At 41.9% G+C, this 16,902-nt stretch overlaps 1 protein-coding gene across 6 annotated transcripts in view; it reads left to right on the top strand.

Annotated features, from left to right (window-relative positions):
• LOC122549809 (glucocorticoid-induced transcript 1 protein-like) overlaps positions 1–16,902 on the top strand; it is a 233,773-nt gene that overhangs the window by 98,743 nt on the left and 118,128 nt on the right. For 5 of the 6 annotated variants that reach the window (XM_087987129.1, XM_087987125.1, XM_087987126.1 and 2 more), the window contains exon 3: positions 7,274–7,363. The exons of the other annotated variant lie outside the window; for it this stretch is intronic. In XM_087987129.1, the coding sequence (XP_087843255.1) occupies positions 7,274–7,363 (90 nt within the window). The remainder of the gene's footprint in view (positions 1–7,273; positions 7,364–16,902) is intronic. 6 annotated transcript variants of the gene reach the window in all.

The following is a 16,902-nucleotide window of genomic DNA, read 5'->3' as shown; positions in this document are numbered from 1 at the left end:
AGGCTGAGGGGTGACCTTACAGACATTTATGAAATTATGAGGGACATGGATAGAATAAGTAGACAAGGTCTTTTCCCTGGGGTCGGGGAGTCCAGAAATAGAGGGCGTAGCTTTATGGTGAGATGGGAAAATGAGCTGCCTGAGGAAGTGATGGAGACTGGTACAATAACAATATTTAAAAGGCATCTGGATGGGCATATGAGTAGGAGGAGTTTAGAGGGGTATGGACCAAGTGCTGGCAAGTGGGACAAGATTAGTTTAGAATATCTGGTTGGCATGGACGAGTTGGGCCAAAGGGTCTTTTCTGTGCTGTACATCTCTCTGACTCTATAACGTCTTAATGAGAACACAATATAAATATGAATTGGAGATGCCGGTGTTGGACTGGGGTGTACAAAGTTAAAAATCACACAACACCAGGTTATAGTCCAACAGGTTTAATTGGAAGCACACTAGCTCCGAAAGCTAGTGTGCTTCCAATTAAACCTGTTAGACTATAATCTGGTGTTGTGATTTTTAACAATATAAATAGGTGAAGCCCCTTAAGCCTTCCCCACCTTTCTTTGTAAGGTCATGGTTGATATGCCCCAGGCCCCCACTTCACTTCCAGCTCCTCATAGCTCTCAACTCAAAAATCTATCTATCTCCTGTTTAACTATTTTCAGAGTTCCAGCCTCAACAACTCTCTGGGGTAGAGAATTCCAGACTGCCATTTAAGAGAATAAATAATTCAGTTTTAAATTAGTGTCCCTTTATTCTGTAACTATGCTTTACAGTTCAAAATTCCCCACTAGTGGAAGCATCGCCTCAGTATCTATCCTGTTAAGCCCACTTAGACTCTTGTATCTTTAGATAAGATATCCCTCGTACTTCTGAACTTCTATAAACAAAAGCCTCAACTATTTTTCTGTTCTTGAAAAGTCAACTCCTTCATCCCAGGACTCAGCCCAGTGATTTATTTTTGTGTGAACTGTCTCCAATGTCATCTCCAGTGTCCAATATGATTTTGTAAATACAGGGACCAAAACAGTACTCTGAGTGTGGCTTTATCAACACCCTGTACAGTTGTAATAAGACTTTTAAACTCCAACCCCCTAGCAATGTGGTCAAAATTCCATTTGCCTCTTGAATACCTTGCTGCACCTTCATGCTAACGCTCTGACTTCAAATCTCTCTGTTTTACACTTTTCTTTTAGAGTTTCTCCTCTTAACTAAGTCTGCCTTTTGATTACTCTGAAGAAGGTGCATGACCTCTCACTTTTCTGCATTAAACTCCATCTGCCAAGTTTTTGCATACTCAATCTACCTTTTTATCCTCTTGCAGATTCTTTTTCCTTTCCACCATTTTTGGGTAATCAGAAAAGTTGGATACATTGCATGGACTCCAGCTCATCAAATCTGAGCCAGTTACTTGAGCAGCCAAACCTTGCTGTAGATGTGGTGACTTGGACATACTATGTTCTATGATTCCATACCTACTCTCAGACAAGCTCAGACATCACTTTAGCTCTTCGACACTTTAGAGCTAAGGAGCATTTGCCAAGTCATTTTGCACATAGGAGTACATAGACATTCCATGCATTCACAGAATACATCTTTGGGCTGTTAGAGTGCCTTCTTAGCACTCACTCACTTTGCCATTTACTTAGAGGCTTTAACCTTTGTATTCTATGTATTGCTTTCTTTGTGATATTTGCTGACTTCAGCACTGGCTAACAGACAACCAGCCTCTTTGTGGATAAAAATGGATGTAGCTGTGGAGAGGAAGCAGAGTTAATGTTTCGAGTTCTGTGACCCTTCTTTAGAATTCTGCAACTTATTGTTTTATTGATCGGTGCAGATAATGTTGCCTTCTCAGTGCACTGGGTGTTTAGTGCTCAGTTACAAGGTTCCACCCTTTGGGTTGGAGTGCTTTTTAGCACAGGGTGAGAGGCAGAAAGCTTGTGACAGTAGTGAGAACTGAACAGTTAATCTGTCAGTCAGATAGGAGGTGGACATGTTGCTGTGCGACACCACGCTGCATCAGCATCACACCTGCACATGTCAGGTTTACGTGGCAAATACTTCAAATAAATGGCCATGTATGAAGTCAAAGGGGGGCAGTCCTTGGTGGGCGGAAGAGGACTGTAGCTGTTCAGGGATTGTAGCCGAGGTCATTCAACGGGCTTGTCCGATTACAGTACAAAGGAGTTTGCCATATAGTCTGTGAGGCCAAGTGCAAACAGTTCAGTGATTACATATCAGTGGAGTCGGGTTGCTGTGGAGATGTCAGTCAGGTGGGATGGGACAATTTCTCCAGCAATGACACAAAATGTGGGGTTGAGCATAGTGGAGTTGAATGGAAAAGCAATTAGTGGTGTTGGACAAGCAGGAAAGGTGGTGAGGTTGCTCCCATTCAGTGAGCAAGCAGTGTGGAGTCTGGGAGGGTGAGGTGGGTGAAGTCATTGTCATTCCTCAAGCCCTCTAACTCTTGAAATATTTGGGCTCCTGCCTTTTGTACCCTTCTAATAATGGTAATGTAATTTCTTGTACTGCGGTGACCAAAATGATACATGATTTATGCAAGTATACACCATTGGTTTCAAAAAATTGATTGGTTAATTTTTACTATTTCAGTTCAGCACCCAAAGTCATTTTCTTTTGCCTGTAACTGAGAGCTATATTTAGGATTGGGTTCAACCAAGATTCTGTCCAACCAAATGTCATTTTTTATTCAAAATCTTTTGAGATAAAGCCAACATTTCATTAGCCCAGTTATTTACCTTTTTGTATCTGTTCGCTAGCTGTTAATAATTTGTGTACCTGGACAACTAAATCCTTTGCTTCTGAGTGGTGCTTGTATGAGATGCTATGGATCTTGTACCTCTTAATGTTTCCTGAAGTGGAATGGCTTATTGGTCAAAGATGAACAAAAATACTTGTTCTAACTTTAAAATAGTTAAAAGATAGTGAGTCAATCTCCTAACACTTTAAAAATTTGGTCACTTTTGCCTCCACTATGTTTTTATTTAACCTAGAAGTTTTCTTTTTTTTCCCTGATAGTTTTATGCATTGTTAGAGCTTAAATGTTAGTTACCACCCTTCCTGAGAAAGGCAGCCAGAGGCCAACATTAGCCTGTTTTATGGTTGTTATATTTTTCACGTACTCTGCTTAAAGGATTGTTTTAATATCTTTTGCTGGATTGTAAAATCTGCGCATCAGTTAATTTCAATTTCCGATATCATAGGAAGTGCAATAATGTTTATTTATTAAAGCTTAAGATATTTACTAACCATCGGAATTAGGTTTGAGTAGCCTGTATATGAAATGCTCTACACTGCTGTTATCTTGTCTTGCTCTGTATTTGAAATTTAATTTTAATGGTTCACAGACAATGGCCCGGACATTGCAGCCTTATGAAAGCACTGTAATTACTGTTCATTACACTTGGACTTTCTGTGGATTTTAAGACTATAATTTATGGTAGTTACGGAGCTGAAACAATACTGTTTGAATTAGTTTATTAGATATAGGAGCAGAATTAAGCCATTTGGCCCATTTGAGTCCGCTCTGCCATTCGAACATGACTGATATGCTCCTCATGCTCATTTTCCTGTCCTCTCCCCATAACCCTTCAACCCATTACCAATTCAAAATCTATCCAACTCCTCCTGAAAGTTACTCACTGTCCCAGTATCCACAGCACTTTCGGGTAGCAAATTCCACAGATTCACAGCCCTTTGGGAGAAGTAGTTCTTCCTGAACTCTTAAATTTGCTACCCCTTATCCTAAGACTATGACCTCATGTCCTAGAATGCCCCACAAGAGGAAGCATCATTCCACGTCTATTTTATCCATACCTCTTATCTTGAATACCTCAATATGATGTCCCCTCATTCTTCTGAATTCCAGACAGTATAGGCCTAAACTGTACAATCTCTCCTCATACAACAAACCCCTCATCCCTGGGATCAATCTAGTGAACCTCCTCTGAATTGCCTCAAATGCCATGACATCTTTATTCAAATAAGGGGACCAAAACTGTGCACAGTACTACAGGTGTGACCTCACAAATGCCTTGTATAGTTGCAATAATATTTCCTTATCTTTATATTCTATTCCTTTAGTTATAAAAGCCAACATTTCATTCGCTTTCTTTATTATCTGCTGTACCTGCATGCTAGCACTGCTGCCTCATAGCGCCAGGGACCCGGGTTCGATTCCAGCCTTTGGCTACTCTGTGTAGAGTTTGCATATTCTCTCCATGTCCGCGTAGGTTTCCTCCGTGTGCTCCAGTTACCTCTCACAGTCTCCGAAGTAACCCAGCCAGATCCATTCCCCTCCCCTTTACTCTACATTCCCCCTGACTAATGCACCAAACCTACACATCCCTGAACACTATGAGCAATTTATATCCAAATCACCTAACTTACACATTTTTGAACTGTGGGAGGAAACCAGAGCACCCAGAGGAAACCCGTGCTGACACTGGGAGAATGTGCAAATTCCACACAGAAAGTCGCCCAAGGCTGGAATTGAACGTAGGTCCCTGGCACTGTGAGGCAGCAATGCTAACAACTGACCCACCATGCTACTGTATCTCTGCTGTGTATTGAGTAATTGAGGTAAACAAATGAATGACGGAGTATAACCTAGACCATGTTGAAAAGGGTTGCACTGGAAAAACACAGCAGGTAAGGCAGCATCCGAGGAGCAGGAGAGTCGACACTTTGGGGATAATCCCTTCATTAGGAATAGTCCTGATGAAGGGCTTATGCCTGAAATATTGACTTCCCTGCACCTCAGATGCTGCCTGACCTGCTGTGCTTTTCTAGCGCCACCCTTTTCGACTGACTTCTCCAGTATCTAGGAGAAAGTGAGGACTACAGATGCTGGAGATCAGAGCTTAAAAATGTGTTGCTGGAAAAGCGCAGCAGGTCAGGCAGCATCAAAGGAGAAGGAGAATTGACGTTTCGGGCATAAGCCCTCCTTCATTCCTGAAGAAGGGCTTATTCACAAAACGTCGATTCTCCTGCTCTTTGGATGCTGCCTGACCTGCTGCGCTTTTCCAGCAACACATTTTTAAGCTCATCTCCAGTATCTGCAGTCCTCACTTTGTCCTATAAGCTAGCCAATTTCAATGTCTAAAATTATGAACTGGGGACAGAAGAAAATGGGCCAGACCTATAAATGATGGCCATGTGAGGCCTAATTCATAATTAGCCTTTTTAAATGTAAACCATATGTGAGTGGGCACATGTTGAATGCATTGATATATTGTGTCTGATTTGCAATTTAAGTAAATGTATTTGCTGCAGCTTTTCATAACTTGCAAATCTGTGGGAATAATGACATTTTTTTTACTAACTGCCCTGCTAATAAATGCTGACGCTGCAGGGAATTTGAATGAGTGTGACCAAAGCACCAAATCTTGTTTTATCCTTGAGTTAAATAGCTGAGATGCAGCAATTTTGTTTTCTGCTCCTTCCCGTTAAAATGATTTCTTCTAAATTTGCAACAGAGTCCTCCTGTCCAGTGTTTCATGGTTATATGAGTTACTCTGTTGGGATAAATATCCTATGGTTATATTGCATTGGTATCAAAATGTGCATCATCTATATTCTGACTCATTCAGCTTGGGCTACATTTAGGGATAAGAAATATGTTTTTCTATTGCATACTTACATTCTTCCTCTCTCGCTCTCCCTCTCTCACTTCTCTCTCTTTCTCTTTCCCATCCCCTTTACATCTAACTTGTCTTTTGCTTTCCTGATCTCATTAATTGTTTGTTCTTGCCCCTAACCTTCCTTGTTTGTTCTTTCAGATCTTTCTCCTGGCTCTTTCTATATCTCTGACATTGTATATTTGTACTCTGCCTGACCTGTGTTGCATATGCTGTATACATCAGTGGTACATCTTGTTCATAGTAGTCCTTGCATACTCATTTCACTATATGTTACAGTGTTTGTAACTATTCTACTTTTTGAATAAATAGAACACCTGAGAACATTGTGTCCTTATGCAGAACACAATACACCTAGTCAGTCTTTGAAGTCTGTACCATTCTTCTGAGAGAAGGTGTACTCAGCATAATTTTGTGGAAATTTAATTTTCCATTTCTATTCCCAGGTTGGCTTATTTTATTTTCAAAGACAAAGAAAGATGGTGAAAACTCTACTTTCATATCTTCCGTATTGGATGTTGGAAAGGAACATTGTAACATGATGTATTTTGATATTCAAATATAACTTAAACTTTAGATTTACTATATTTGGGTAAATTCCATGCATGTGAGGTTTTTTGACCGAACCTTGGAATGACTGAAATTGTATGCAATGCTTTATCTGACTCCTTCTCTCCCCATCCTGTTCTTCTGGGAACTTGGATATCTCACTTTTCCATCCAGAAAATTCTTCTCTTCCCTCAATAAATTCTGCATTAAGGTTCTTTAAGTTTATATCATTTCAGTGCTGGCCAACAGCCTGGATTCTCTGGTATTATCAGAGAAATACAGTGCTTCTTTTGAAAACAAAATACAAACCAGGAAATAGCTCAATGGGTTTTGTAGAGATAAAGGGTTTGGTGGCGGGGAGTTGGGCGGTCTGAAAAATTGGTTCATTCAGCATTACTTCCAGTGTTACTAGACTTGTGTTGATCCGCATGGTGCATGGTTTGTCAGCCACAACCTATGTATCCTGCATTTGTCCATCATTGATATAATTGGAGAACTGACCTGTTGTGCTTCTAGCCCTGAAGAATTATCACAAGTCTCCTAATAACACTGTATGTGAGCACACTTTTCCCTCTAGTTGTTTTTCTTTACTTCTAATGTAGGGCAGGCTGGAGTCTGGCTGGGCTACTGAAAACCCCTCCCAATGATTTCAGATTCTGTGTTGCTTGTTCTTTTCTGTTTAAGTCACATTTTGTTTGTTAACACAATGCTATTAAATGTATCAGAATCTTGAAAAATCAGGAATTTAAATGGTGGAATGTAAAGTTTAGTATGAGTTTCCATATTTGCTTCAGTAGTATTTTGATTGACTTAAAATGGAGAGGAGTTCAGACGTAAGGAACCAATATTTTAATAGAGAATAGTATTTGTAAATTAGGGAAATTTAATTCACATACACTGTAATATTGTGAGAACAAAGTAAGTCAACTGAAGTCTTTGCATTTTTGTCAGAAATTAATTTTGCTGCCAGCATGAATTCTTAGTGTTGACAGGACCAGTTCTGGTAAAACTTGTTAACTGAACTCCTTTTAAACAATAGCTTTGTTGTTCTCACTTTTCAGACACCCAGTTTTTGGTCAGATGAAGGACCAGAAAAGAAAAGCACACATCAGCGCTCTGCTTCATGGGGAAGTGCTGATCAGCTAAAAGAGGTAATGAGCAAGTATCCAACAACAGTATTCAGAGCAAGATTGTGAATTTTTGCTGTTGGATTTTAAAGTTGCATTTTTCCTGTTTCTATAGATTTTGAAGTTGGCCAAAATAGTATAATATATATAAAGTAGACCTGATTCTTAAGCTATTGCATTTGATCACAGTTCTTTTCGCATTCCTCAAACTTATTTCTATGAAACTGGAAATAAGATGAAAGTTGCAATCTCTTCCGTACTTCACTTGTTTAAGTGGCTGTAGTGGTTTTGTTTACATTCTTAATACATTGTTATGTAAAATCAAGTAATTTATATGAGAGTAGCTAAAGAATGTGGCCAGGTTATTCGGGTAAAGGGACATGATATTTGAGACCAATCTGACTCCCATCCAGTTTGAAATTTGAAATTTAAATTTCTTACACTGGATATGGTGGATCACTGTTGTTAGAGGACCCTGGCTATTCTGGTCTGTCGAATGGTGGAGGCAGCTGAGTTGGTATTTGGCTAGTAATGAGATTGAAAATTTTAAGGATAACCAAGGATAGGAATGAAGCAACATTTTTAAGAAACGTAATATCGGTGGGGGTGGAAATTTATCCTGTATCTTCTAATATGAAATTGTATAATGAAGTTTTGCTATGTTATCTTAAGAGATATTTGCTACTCTTGAATATAAAAGTATGTGAGTTCCTGTAAAGGTAAATTCAGAACAGTTAGGGCTTCAGGTTCAGACACTATCCACCGAAAACCGATTAACGAGATTGGACATGTATTCTGTGAACCCCTTCACCAGTGTGGATGTATCTGGAATTATTCCTTTGGAATGTAAGCACATAGTTCAGATCTTCCAAGTTAACAGTTAACCCTATATTCTCCAGTTGAACTGGGGCATGCACACTGAGGAAGCAAAGAGGACTAGTAATTCAGAGTCCCAAGTTAATGCTCTGGTAAGATAAGTTCAAATCTCACCAAGGCAGCCAGTGGAATTTAAATTTAAATAATAAAGTCTGGAATTGAGAGCTAGTGTCAGTAATGAAGGGCATGAAGCTATCATCGGTTGTCACAAAAAACCATTTGGTTCATTAATATCTTTTAGAGAGGGAAATTTGTTTTGTCTGACCAATATGTGACTCCAGATCCACAAATGTTGATGACTTATTCATTAGTCAAGGGGTAAATATGGGGAATGAGTCTGGGTGGGTTACTCTTCGGAGGGTTGGTGTGGACTTGTTGGGCCGAGGAGCCTATTTCCATACTGTAGGGAATCTAATATAGTCTAATATACTTTTAACTGTGCTCTGAAATGAACAAGCAAGTCACTTAGTTCTGTGTAGTTAGAGATGGCCAACAATTGAGCGCTTGCCAACTCTGCCCACATCCCATAAGACAGAGTAGCAGAGGTAGGCCATTTAACCTATTGTATCTGCCATTGTCTTTCAGTGAGATCATTGCTGCTTTGATAATCTTCAACTCCACTCATAGAACATAGAACATAGAACAGGCCCTTCAGCCCACAATGTTGTGCCGACCAATGATCCTCATGTATGCACCCTCAAATTTATGTGACCATATGCATGTCCAGTAGTCTCTTAAATGTCCCCAATGACCTTGCTTCCACAACTGCTGTTGGCAACGCATTCCATGCTCTCACAACTCTCTGTGTAAAGAACCCGCCTCTGATATCCCCTCTATACTTTCCTCCAACCAGCTTAAAACTATGACCCCTCGTGTTAGTCATTTCTGCCCTGGGAAATAGTCTCTGGCCATCGACTCTATCTATGCCTCTCATTATTTTGTATACTTCAATTATGTCCCCTCCTCCTCCTTTTCTCCAATGAAAAATGTCCGAGCTCAGTCAACCTCTCTTCATAAGATAAGCCCTTCAGTCCAGGCAGCATCCTGGTAAACCTCCTCTGAACCCTCTCCAAAGCATCCACATTTTTCCTATAATAGGGTGACCAGAACTGGACACAGTATTCCAAGTGCGGTCTAACCAAAGTTTTATAGAGCTGCAACAAGATCTCCCGACTCTTAAACTCAATCCCCCTGTTAATGAAAGCCAAAACACCATATGCTTTCTTAACAACCCTGTCCGCTTGGGTGGCCATTGTAAGGGATCTATGTACCTGCACCTCAAGATCCCTCTGTTCCTCCACACTGCCAGGAATCCTATCCTTAATCCTGTACTCAGCTTTCAAATTCGACCTTCCAAAATGTATTTATCCAGGTTGAACTCCATCTGCCACCTCTCAGCCCATCTCTGCATCCTGTCAATGCCCTGCTGCAGCCTACAGCCTATACTGTCAATGACACCTCCAACCTTTGTGTCATCTACAAACTTGCTGACCCATCCTTCAATCCCCTCATCCAAGTCATTAATAAAAATTACAAACAGTAGAGGCCCAAGGACAGAGCCCTGTGGAACACCACTCACCACAGACTTCCAGGCAGAATATTTTTCTTCTACTATCACTCGCTGTCTTCTGTTGGCCAGCCAATTCTGTATCCAGACAGCTAGGTTCCCCCTGAATCCCATTCCTCCTGACCTTCTGAATGAGCCTACCATGGGGAACCTTATCAAATGCCTTGCTGAAGTCCATATACACCACATCCACAGCTCAACCCTCATCAACTTTTCTAGTCACATCCTCAAAGAACTCGATAAGGTTTGTGAGGTATGACCTGCCCCTCTCAAAGCCGTGTTGACTGCATTTAATCAAGCCATGCTCTTCCAGATGGTCATAAATCCTATCCCTCAGAATCCTTTCTAACACCTTGCAGACGACAGCTGTGAGACTTACTGGTCTGTAATTGCTGGGGATTTCCCTATTTCCTTTTTTGAAGAGAGGAATTACATTTGTCTCTCTCCAGTCCTCAGGTACTACTCCAGTGGAGAGCGAGGATGCAAAGATCTTCGCAAGTGGCGAAGCAATTGCATTTCGTTTCCCAAAGCAGCCGAAGGCAAATCTGGTCCGGGCCTGGCGACTTGTCAATCTTAATGTTTGGCAAAACTTTCAGCACATCAGCTTCCTCTATCTCTATCCATTCAAGCATGCACACCTGTTCTTCAAAGGTTTCATTCACTACAGAGTTCGTTTCTTTTGTAAAGACAGAAGCAAAAAACTCATTTAGGGCTTCCCCTACCTCCTCAGACTCCACACACAAATTCCCTATGCTATCCCTGATCGGGCCTACCCTTTCTTTGACCATTCTCTTATTCCTCACATAAGTGTAAAATGCCTTTGTGTTCTCCCTAATCCATTCTGCCAAGACTTTCTCGTGTCCCCTCCTGGCTCTCCTCAGACCATTTTTGAGCTCCTTCCTTACCTGCCTGTAATCCTCTAGAGCTGAGCTTGACCCTAGCTCTCTCCACCTTATGTGAGCTACCTTTTTCCTTTTGACGAGAAGCTCCACCGCTCTCGTCATCCAAGGTTCCTTTATCTTACCACTTCTTGCCTGTCTCAGAGGGACATATTTATTCATCACTTGCAACAACTCTTCCTTAAACAGTCTCCACATGTCTATAGTGCCTTTACCATGGAACAATTGCTCCCAGTCCATTCTTCCTAACTCATGTCTAATCGCTTCATAGTTTCCTCTTCCCCAATTAAATATCCTCTCATTTTGCCTAATCCTCTCCTTCTCCATAGCTATGTAGAATGTGAGGCAGTTGTGGTCACTATCACCAAAATGCTCTCCCACCACAAGATCTGATACCTGCCCTGGCTCGTTTCCGAGCACTAAGTCTAGAATGGCCTCTCCCCTTGTCGGCCTGTAAACGTACTGAGTTAGGAAACCCTCCTGAACACACCTTACAAAAACAGCTCCATTCAAATCTTATGCTCGAAGGAGGTTCCAATCAATATTGGGAAAGTTAAAGTCCCCCATTACAACAACCCTACTCTGTCCACACTTTTCCAAAATCTGCCGACCTATGCTTTCTTCCATCTCCCTGCTGCTATTGGGGGGGGCCTGTAGTAAACCTCTAACGAGGTGACTGCTCCCTTGCTGTTCCTAATTTCCACCCATACTGACTCGGTAGGCAGATCTTCCTCGACAATGGAAGCTTCTGTAGCTGTGATAGCCTCTCTGATTAGTAGTGCTACACCCCCTCCTCTTTTTTCCCCCCCTCCCTATTCTTTTTAAATGCTCTAAACCTTGGAACATCCAGCAACCATTCCTGCCCCTGAGAAACCCATGTCTTTGTTATGGCCACAACAACATAGCACCAGGTACTGATCCATGCTCTAAGTTCATCACTTTTATTCCTGATACTCCTTGCGTTAAAGCAAACACACTTTAACTGATCCCTTGGTTCCTTCCCAGGAAAATCCTTCCCACTAGCTGGTCTACCTCTTGCTATTGCCTCATCTGCATCAACTCTCACCTCCGGTATACAGCTCAGGTTCCCACCCCCCTGCCATACTAGTTTAAACCCTCTCGAACTACTCGAGCAACTGTTCCGCCCAGGACATTGGTCCCCTTCCAGTTCAGATGCAACCCGTCCATCTTGTACAGGTCCCACCTTCCCCCAGAAGGCAATCCAATTATCTACAAAACTGAAGCCCTCCCTCCTACACCAGCTGCACAGCCACGTGTTAAGCTGCGCCCGCTCCCTGTTCCTCGCCTCGCTATCTCGTGGCACTAGTAGTAAACTAGAGAACACTACTCTGTTCGTCCTGCTTTGCAGCTTCCATCCTAACTCCCTGAAATCACTTTTTATATCCTCGATCCTTTTCCTGGCTATATCATTAGTGCCAATATGTAACAAGATTTCTGGCTGTTCACCCTCCCCTTTTAGAACCTTATACACCCGATCGGAGACGTCCCGGACCCTGGCACCAGGAAGGCAACATACCTTCTGGGAATCCCGATCCTGACCACAAAATCTCCTGTCGATTCCCCTAACTATCGAGTCCTCTACCACGAGTACTTTTCTATTCTGCCCCTTCCCTTCTTTGCCACAGTGTCAGGCTCAGTGCCAGAGAACTGACTGCTATGGCTTTCATCTGGTAGGTCATCCCCCCCCAGCAGTATCCAAAATGGTATACTTGTTGCTGAGGGGAATGTCCACAGGGGACCTCTGCACTGTCTGTCTGTTCCTTTTCCTCCCCCTTAACTGATTGTAATCCATCTATCCTTGTCCTGAGCCTTAGGAGTGACCAACTCCCGGTAACTCCTCTCAATTACCCCCTCAGCCTCCCGAATGATCCTTAGTTCATCCAGCTCCAGCTCCAATTCCCTAACAGGGTTTTCAAGGAGCTGGAGTTCGGTGCACTTCCCACAGATGTAGCCAGCGGAGACGTGTGCCATGTCTCCCACCTGCCACAGTCTGCAGGAGGAGCAAGCAACTGCCCTAGCATCCATACCCGACTTATCTGAACACGCACTCAGTACTAAAGTAGAAAGCTTAGTTCAAGTTGCTATATAATCAATAACAAACTTATATTCAATAGAGGAAGTTTACAATGAAACTTACCTTATTAACTAGGTTAGAGGAGGAGGGCAGGTGGGAGACTCTACAGTTGTAGAGTCTCGGGTTTAGCCGCCTTGCTGATGTATATGGTGACTGCTTTCCTTCGCGGCTGCCCCTCTGGTCCTCGTCACTTCCCCCGCTGCTCCTGCTCCTTCTGTGAAAGGGAAAACACCGCTGTCCGCTGCCGGTAAGTAATTTAAAAAAAACGGCCTTACCTGAGCTGCAGTCTTCCGGGTGCGTCTTACCTCTGCTGCTGCTCGCACTCAAAATGATGTTTCCCTATAAACTCCACTGATGTTTCCCTATAAACCTTAATTTCCTACCTGATTATAAATCTGTCAATCTCACGATAAAACAAAGAAGAAAAAGTAAACTCAATACAAGTTCTAGAAAAGGAAATCATTTCTTACAAACTTGATTAAAATAATTCCGCTGGTTTGGAATTTTTGAAAATATTTGGTTAGGTAACACATGTAGATATGACTCAGTCCAGTCTTCAGTGATATAAATTTTATATGCTGGATTAGAAGTTGTCTCCAAATCATCAGCAGTTAAATAGTTACAATCGACAGATGTGGATCAGACTGGTAGAATACTACAAGTGGTGGCTTGCATCAGGCTCACTGTTGTTCACTGTTTTTATTAATTATCTGCACTGTGACGCAGGGAGTAAGTTTAATAAGTTTCCAGATGATTCTAAAGTTTGTGAGAGTACAAAGACATTCAAAGAATGTAGTAAAGTGCAAAATAATTTAGATGTGGCTAGGGGAGGAAGCCACAATAGTAAATGACATTTAACCAGTGTAAATACAGGGTCGTTGCTTGTAGCTGGATCAATAAATAATGTATTTTCTTTCAATATCATAAGCCTGCAATTCTGTTATGAGAGAAAAAAATTACAGGTGTCATTGCACATAGTTTGCTGAAAGTTTGCCACTAATGCCAAGAAAACATTGTCAAAGCAAACAGTTGTGGGGCTAGAACTATTCAGGGAAAATAAAAACTGGTTGGACTGTAGACCGCATCAGGTATGCTGCACCTAGTTTGGTTCTTTCACATGTTCATAGAGTAATAGAGATGTACAGCACAGAAACAGACCATTCGGTCCACTCGTCCATGTCGACCAGACATCCCAACCCAATCTCTTCCAAACCTACCATCACCCGGCCCATATCCCTCCAAATCCTTCCTATTCATATACCCATCCAGATGCCTTTTAAATGTTGCATAGTACAAGCCTCCACCACTTCCTCTGGCAGCTCATTCCATACCCATACCACTCTCTGTGTGAAACAGTTGCCCCTGAGGTCTCTTTTATATCTTTCCCCTCTCACCCTAAACCTATGCCTTCTAGTTCTGGACTCCCCCACCTCAGGGAAAAGACTTTGTCTATTTATCCTATCCATGCCTCTCATGATTTTGTAAACCTCTATAATGTCACCCCTCAGCCTCCGACGCTCCAGGGAAAACAGCCACAGCCTGTTCAACCTCTCCCTATAGCTCAAATCCTCCAACCCTGGCAACATTCTTGTAAATCTTTTCTGAACCTGTTCAAGTTTCACACCATCTTTCCGATAGGAAGGAGACCAGAATTGCATGCAATATTCCAAAAGTGGCCGAACCAATGTCCTGTACAGCTGCAACATGACCTCCCAACTCCTGTACTCAATAATCTGACCAATAAAGGAAAGCATACCAAACGCCTTCTTCACTATCTTATCTACCTGCGACTCCACTTTCAAGGAGCTATGAACCTGCACTCCAAGGACTCTTTGTTCAGCAACACTCCCTCGGACCTTACCATTAAGTGTATAAGTCCTGCTAAGATTTGCTTTCCCAAAATGCAGCCCCTCGCATTTATCTAAATTAAACTCCATCTGCCACTTCTCAGCCCATTGGCCCATCTGGTCAAGATCCTGTTGTAATCTGAGGTAACTGTCTTCACTGCCCACTACACCTCCAATTTTGGTGTCATCAGCGAACTTACTAACTATACCTCTTATGCTCACATCCAAATCATTTATATAAATGATGAAAAGTAGAGAACCCAGCACCGATCCTTGTTGCATTCCACTGGTCACAGGCCTCCAGTCAGAAAAACAACCCTCTACTTCCACCCTCTGTCTTCTACCTTTGGGCCAGTTCTGTATCCAAATGGCTAGTTCTCCCTATATTCCAAGAGATCTAACCTTGTTCACTAGTCTCTCATGGGGAACCTTGTTGAATGCCTTACTGAAGTCCATATAGATCACATCCACCGCTCTGCCCTGATCAATCCTCTTAGTTACTTCTTCAAAAAACTCAAACAACTTTGTGAGACATGATTTCCCATGCACCAAGCCATGTTGACTATCCCTAATCAGTCCTTGCCTTTCCAAATACATGTACATCTTGCCCCTCAGGATTCCCTCCAACAACTTGCCCACCACCGATGTCAGGCTCACAGATCTGTAGTTCCCTGGCTTGTCCTTACCACCTTTCTTAAACAGTGACACCACGTTAGCTAACATCCAGTCTTCTGGCACCTCACCTGTGACTATCGATGATACAAATATCTCAGTAAGAGGCCCAGCAATCACTTTCCTAGCTTCCCACAGAGTTCGAGGGTACAATTGATCAGGTCCTGGGGATCTATCCATTTTTATACGTTTCAAGACATCCAGCACTTCCTTCTCTGTAATATGGCCTTTTTTCAAGATGTCACCATCTTTTTTCCTACATTCTATGTCTTCCATATCGTTTTCCACAGTAAATACTGATGCAAAATACTAGTTTAGTATCTCCCCCATCTCCTGCGGCTCCACACAAGGGCCACCTTGGTAATCTTCGAGGGGCCCTATTCTCTCCCTAGTTACCCTTTTGCCCTTAATGTATTTGTAAAAACCTTTTGGATTCTCCTTAACTCTATTTGCCACAGCTATCGTTTGTCCCCTTTTTACCCTCCTTATTTATCTCTTAAGTATACTCCTACTGCCTTTATAATCTTCTAAGGATTCACTCGATCTATTCTGTCTATACCTGACATATGCTTCCTTCTTTTTCTTAACCAACCCTCAATATTCCCTATACCTACCAGCCTTCCCTTTCACCCTAACAGTAATATACTTTCTCTGGACTCTCGTTATCTCATTTCTGAAGGCTTCCTATTTTCCAGCAGTCCCTTTACCTGCGAACATCTGCCTCCAATCAGCTTTCGAAAGTTCTTGCCTAATACTGTCAAAATTGGCCTTTCTCCAAATTAGGAGTTCAACTTTTAGATCTGGTCTATTGTTTTCCATCACTATTTTAAAACTAATAGAATTATGGTTGCTGACCCCAAAGTGACACCTTAGTCACCTGCCTTGCCTTATTTCCCAAGAGTAGGTCAAGTTTTGCACCTTCTCTTGTAGGTACATCCACACACTGAATCAGAACATTTTCTTGTACACACTTAACAAATTTCTCTCCATCTAAACCCTGAACATTATAGCAGTTCCGCTCTATGTTTGGAAAGTTGAATTCCCCCACTATAACCATCCTATTATTCTTACAGATAGCTGAGATCTCCTTACAAATTTGTTTCTCAATTTCCCTCTGAATATTAAGGGGTCTATAATACAATCCCAGTAAGGTTATCATTCCTTTCTTATTTCTCAGTTCAACCCAAATAACTTCCCTGGATGTATTTCCAGGAATATCCTCTCTCAGTACAGCTGTATTGTTATCCCTTATCAAAAATGCTACTCCTCCTCCTGTCATGCCTCCCTTTCAGTCCTTTCTGTAGCATTTGTATCCTCTAATATTAAGCTGCCAGTTCTGTCCATCCCTGAGCCATGTTTCTATAATTGCTATGATATCCCAGTCCCATGTTGTGATATGACAGTCTCAGAAAAGGTTCAGAGGAGCACAATAGGAATGCTTACGGTTTAAAGAACATCAGCTACTCAGGCTTCAAAAGCAGCATTTATTAACTTTTATAGTTGTGTAGAATTAGGTGCAGGACTTGTATAACATAAGAAAAGGGCTGGATTTGCATTCCTTAGTGAAAGATCATTTCTGTTTGACGTAGAAAGAGGAATCGAGGACA

Source organism: Chiloscyllium plagiosum, unplaced genomic scaffold (genome assembly GCF_037043375.1).
Source record: "Chiloscyllium plagiosum isolate Xiang-an unplaced genomic scaffold, Cpla_swu_hap1 HiC_scaffold_5, whole genome shotgun sequence".
Classification (NCBI taxonomy): domain Eukaryota; kingdom Metazoa; phylum Chordata; class Chondrichthyes; order Orectolobiformes; family Hemiscylliidae; genus Chiloscyllium; species Chiloscyllium plagiosum.
The sequence above is the reverse complement of the archived record's forward strand: the minus strand, read 5'-3'. Positions and strand labels throughout refer to the sequence as shown.